This window comes from Lupinus angustifolius, chromosome LG04, assembly GCF_001865875.1.
Source record: "Lupinus angustifolius cultivar Tanjil chromosome LG04, LupAngTanjil_v1.0, whole genome shotgun sequence".
NCBI classification, from domain to species: Eukaryota; Viridiplantae; Streptophyta; class Magnoliopsida; order Fabales; family Fabaceae; genus Lupinus; species Lupinus angustifolius.
The window spans coordinates 26,811,345-26,816,207 of NC_032012.1; the positions used below are offsets into that span (position 1 = coordinate 26,811,345).

The 4,863-nt window shown below is 33.9% G+C and overlaps 1 protein-coding gene across 1 annotated transcript; it reads right to left on the reverse strand.

Moving 5' to 3' along the window:
* Nucleotides 443-3,632, reverse strand: LOC109346761 (trihelix transcription factor GT-2-like). The gene is made up of 2 exons (XM_019586524.1): nt 3,163-3,632; nt 443-2,122 (listed from the first exon to the last, which is right to left on the reverse strand). Exons 1-2 carry the CDS (start codon nt 3,429-3,431, stop codon nt 466-468), a joined length of 1,926 nt encoding a protein of 641 aa, XP_019442069.1. The 5' UTR covers nt 3,432-3,632; the 3' UTR covers nt 443-465.

The following is a 4,863-nucleotide window of genomic DNA, read 5'->3' on the forward strand; positions in this document are numbered from 1 at the left end:
CCAAAAATAAAAATAAATGCAACATTTAAAGAGGAACAAAATTGAAAAATAAAAGACAAAACCCCAATTAATATCCTCTCTCATTTACACCAGCATAATATTAAAAACAAGGTGTGTTTCTCTCCTCTTTCTTTATTAATTCATTATATTGGAACCTGGATCTTTAGCTCTCTACCTTATTAATTATCTCAAAAAATAAATAAAATTTTATAAATTAGAAAAACATATAATCTATCTGACTATATGAAACAACAAAAGTACCAAACCCCACCACCTCAGTACCCATGTGTCATTCTGTCGTAAACCTATTTTCAAATTCTTCCACACTTCCACAACCACCACCACCACCACCGCCACCAATAGCCGCCGACCACCACTCTCCACTTTTACGACAACCCCTGCAATAATCTCTTTTACACACACGTGTCATTCTTATGTGCACTTTTTGCACCTTTCACTACAGTACTATTCACCTGAAGCACCACCCACTGATGCTGAAGGAACCTTATTTGCCACTACCTCATACTTACCACCACTACTACCACTTCCATTCTCTTCATCTTCTTCTTCTTCCTCTCCATTATCTTTCTCTTCTTCATCAAAATCATCATCATCGCCGTCCTCTTCTTCCCTATGCTGCTGAGGAGGCCATTGCTGCTCCGGTTGCACCATCAGCGGCGCCACCATGCTCTCTGGCTGCACCATTTTGTTCTTCTCTCTATAAAGTGCATCAAGCTGATGAAAATATGGACATGTTTTGGAATCTTGTGGTCTCTTCTTGTTGCTTTCCTTCACCTTCTTGAAGTACTTGTTGATGTTCTCCCATTTCTCTTTGCACCTCTTGGCATTTCTATTGTACCCCAGCTTCCTCATTGAGGATGATATCTCTTCCCAAAGTGGCCCTTTTGGTACGTTCTCTTGGTACTTCGCGTCAAGCTCAGTTCTCAGCTTTATCAATGCTTCAACCTCTACTTTTGGCCACCTTGATGAGCTTGCTCCCATCATGTTCTCTCCATTATTATCAGCTCTCACTATTTCCATATTCATCACTAGTTGCTGTTGTTGTTGTTGTTGCGGTGGGACCGGTGGCACCACAACAGGTTGTATTGGTGGGCTGGGCTGAACAACTAATTGTAGCTGTGGTTGTTGTGATTGTACTTGCGGTTGCACCAGTGTAGGAACAATAGCTGGCACTAGTGTTTGTGGCGCAACTGGTTGTGGCTGTGGTTGTGTTGGAATATTGATGGTGTTCAACGCTTCTCCACTATGTTGTTGTTCAGCTATCTTCTGCAAGAATGCCATAACGGCAGCATCTTTGGCAGCAGCTACTGATCTTTCTTGAGCTAAAATTTCCCTCTCCCTATTTATCCTTTGCATCTCTTGCACTCTCCATGCTTCTTCTCTCGCCATTAGCTCGTGCTCGCGTTTCTCTATAGCTTCCAAGAATGTCCTTTGCTGTTCCTCTTGCTTCTTCACTACTCCCTTCATTAGTCTATGGAAGAAGTCCTCCCACTTGCGCTTCCGCTTTCGCTTGCGCCTCTCCTCAAACATTTCATCATCAGAAGAAGTCGACGAGGAAGAGTTGGACAAGAGATCGTTTGGGATGTTGGGGAAAGAGATTGGTATGGTGGTAGGGTTTGTTGTTGTTGCTGCTTGTGGTGGTAATGGGTGTGGTGTAGGGAAGATTGTAGGGTTTGTATGTGGATAAGAAGGTATATTTGGAAGGCTTATTGATGGGGTAGTAGTGACAACAATGCCTTGATTCATGGTCAAAGATTGTACTGTTGTAGCACCAGTAGTTGTTGATGGAACAGTAAAATGAGGGACACAACTATGAGTGGTGTTGTTAACCACTTGTGGCATAGGTACTGTTACTGTTGTTGTCGCTACTATTGATGATAATGGTGATGGTGCAATCGATGGTAATGGTGGGTTAGGGGAGGGAGTTGTTGAAGGATGATGAAGATGATCAAGGGCTTCTAATTGATCAAAAAATCGATAAGTTTTGCCTTCAGATTTACCACTTCGACCTTCTTTGGTTCTCTTGTGATACTTGTATACATTCTCAAATTTCTCTTTGCATTTCTTAGCGTTTCTGTGATACCCAATCTCTGCAAGCTTCCTGAAAACCAAAGTGTACAAACAAAGACAAATGATACAAAAGAAAGAGAAAAAAAGGTATCTATCTGTGTTTATTTTATCCTATCAAATTCAGCTAAAAGACAAAAGGTAAAAAACACTGGGAAATAAACATAAAAATACGTGTGTGGAGTGAATTAATTCAAGTAGGAATTTTTTTTAATGGAAATGAAAGTTACCTAGAGAGATAGGAGAAAATAATAAACTTGGTATAATTGAAGTTTTGATTTAATTAGTAAGAAATCAGAAGAATTGATGAGCAGAAATGTCTCCCATGAAAAATACATGAAACCCAAGTTAGATGATTTCATAATCTACCTGAGTTTCCCTGTAAGAGTGGGTAACTGAAATAAAGGCGTAAGAAAATCTTGCTTTTCATACACTCAATTCAAGTTTGTGACTTATTTGGAAAATAAGACATGAACCAAAGTGGATATTGGAAAAGCAAATCACACCCAAATCATGAATGCTCCACTCATCTAAATTATTTTTTAATAGTTTTATATTCATTCATTCAAACTCAAAAGAAAAAAGGAAGAAAAAAAGGAGGATTTCAAGGAAATGAAGATGAATACTATAGGAACCGCAAAAGGAAGCAAATCCAAATGATTGAGAGAGAGAGAGAGAGGAAAGATAGAATTGAAGCTGGTAGAATATATTTCAAAGAATAAAAATTCAAGCAAAATTGAATTATAGATCTCCACACCCCATGAATTAAAAGCAAATTTTTTATTAGAATCTCAAATTTTCAATGAATTAAAGTGAAGTGAAATCAATGATAAGAAACAAAGGAATAAAAAAGGAAGAAGTGAAAACATTTATAGAATCTCAAAGTTTACATTGAGGTGAAATGAAATCAATGAGAAGAAGCAAACTAATGAATAAAAAAACTACAAAGAAGAAGAAATGAAAAAAAGGGGATGAGAAGAATCAAATTTGCTCATATTGAGAAAAAAATGATAGATCAAAATTGACATTGAAGTGAAATAAGAAAAAAGAAATGAAGTGAATAAATAATTGAACCTGGAAACTTGTTCCCACAAGGGACCTTTAACACTTGCATCACGAAACGCCACGTCCATATCCGACCGTATCCTTAACAACGCCAAAGTCTCTTGTCTTGGCCACCGGTTCCCACCGAAGCTACCACGTTCTCCTTCTTCCATTCTTCTATCTTCATCCCCAGAAGTTGAACCTCCTCCTCCTCCACCACCACCACCACCTACCACCACTCCTCCACCACCACCACCACCTACTGCCACCGCCTCTCCACTTGATGACTCACCCAACATACTCCCTCACTCACTCTCTTCTCTCTCTTCCAATTAAGCGGAAAAATAAAAATTATAAAAAAAAATAGTGTGATGGTGAATTCTATCAATTTTGATGACGGGTATTTATTTTATGTATAGTATAGTACTTACTAACACTATATACATGTATAGATTGAAACTTGTGTGTGTGCGATGGAGGTGAATTTATTATTATTTTTTTCTTCTCTGGGATCTTATGATCTTATCACATTCTTTCTTAATTCTTATATAATAAGCATTAATAATTAATAGAATCGATATTTTTCATTTTACGTGTTTCCTTTACTTTTCTTTTTCTAGATGGGAATCTTCAGATTTAAACTTTTTAGTTTTTATTTTTATTTTTATTATCATTTATCGTCCGGGTTTGATAAATTCACAAACCTTCACGGCATGTAGAACAAAGTGGCACAGAAAAATATATGCTGCTATTTAGTGGTAGTGCTAGTAGCATGTTTTCCAAAATTTTGGATGATTTGATTTTTTATGCTATTTCATATATCTTGTATTTTATAAAATCAAAATAAATTACAATTTTTTTTTATAAATCTATAATTATTTTTAAGCATATTTGTCTCTTAATTTAATAATCACTTTTCAATATACTATTTTCTTAATTTAATAATCTTTTTCTAACCTAATTTAATTTTTTCTTCAATTTTCAATGTATTACTCTCTTTCTCTTAGTAATTTCTTTCAATACACTTGTGAAATTCAAATTGAACCACCACTTTTTTCAATGTACTAGTCTCTTTTTTTATAATTTTTCTCTTAATAACTTATACTCAAAAAATTCTCTACTTATTGGAATTAAATCGAGTTCATATTGATAAATTAATTGTGTAAATATATGAAAATTTAATATGTGTTTATTCTTATCTAAAACTTTTGATCTTTAAGATTAAATAATAAAATATATATTTATATGAGGAGATAAATTATCTATTCCAGCAACTAAAATAATTACATGTATCCTATTTTTTAAGCTTTTTATAAATATTTAGAAATAGTTAAATTTGACACATGACATGACTTTAGTGGCTGAAATAGATAATTTATATTTTAGTATCAAAATATACTTTAATCTCTTAAGATTATGTATAAATTTTAACAAGTAAATAAATGATATAAAGTTTACTATAAAGCAATTAAAATGATATTATTTAATTTACATTAGATACTATATTAAAAAGAAATATAGAAATATGAGGTGAAAAGGTTATTAATAAAGAAAAGCATAATTGGAAAGAAAATATAAATGTATATTCTGTTTCTAAAACATCATAAGATTAGGGATAAAGTAAAAAAGATTAAAGCATCAAAAGTTATGGAACAAATGAAATATTGTCAAATTATATTCAATTCATTTAATAACTTTTTAAATTGAATGCATCACCTTAAATATCAAAAT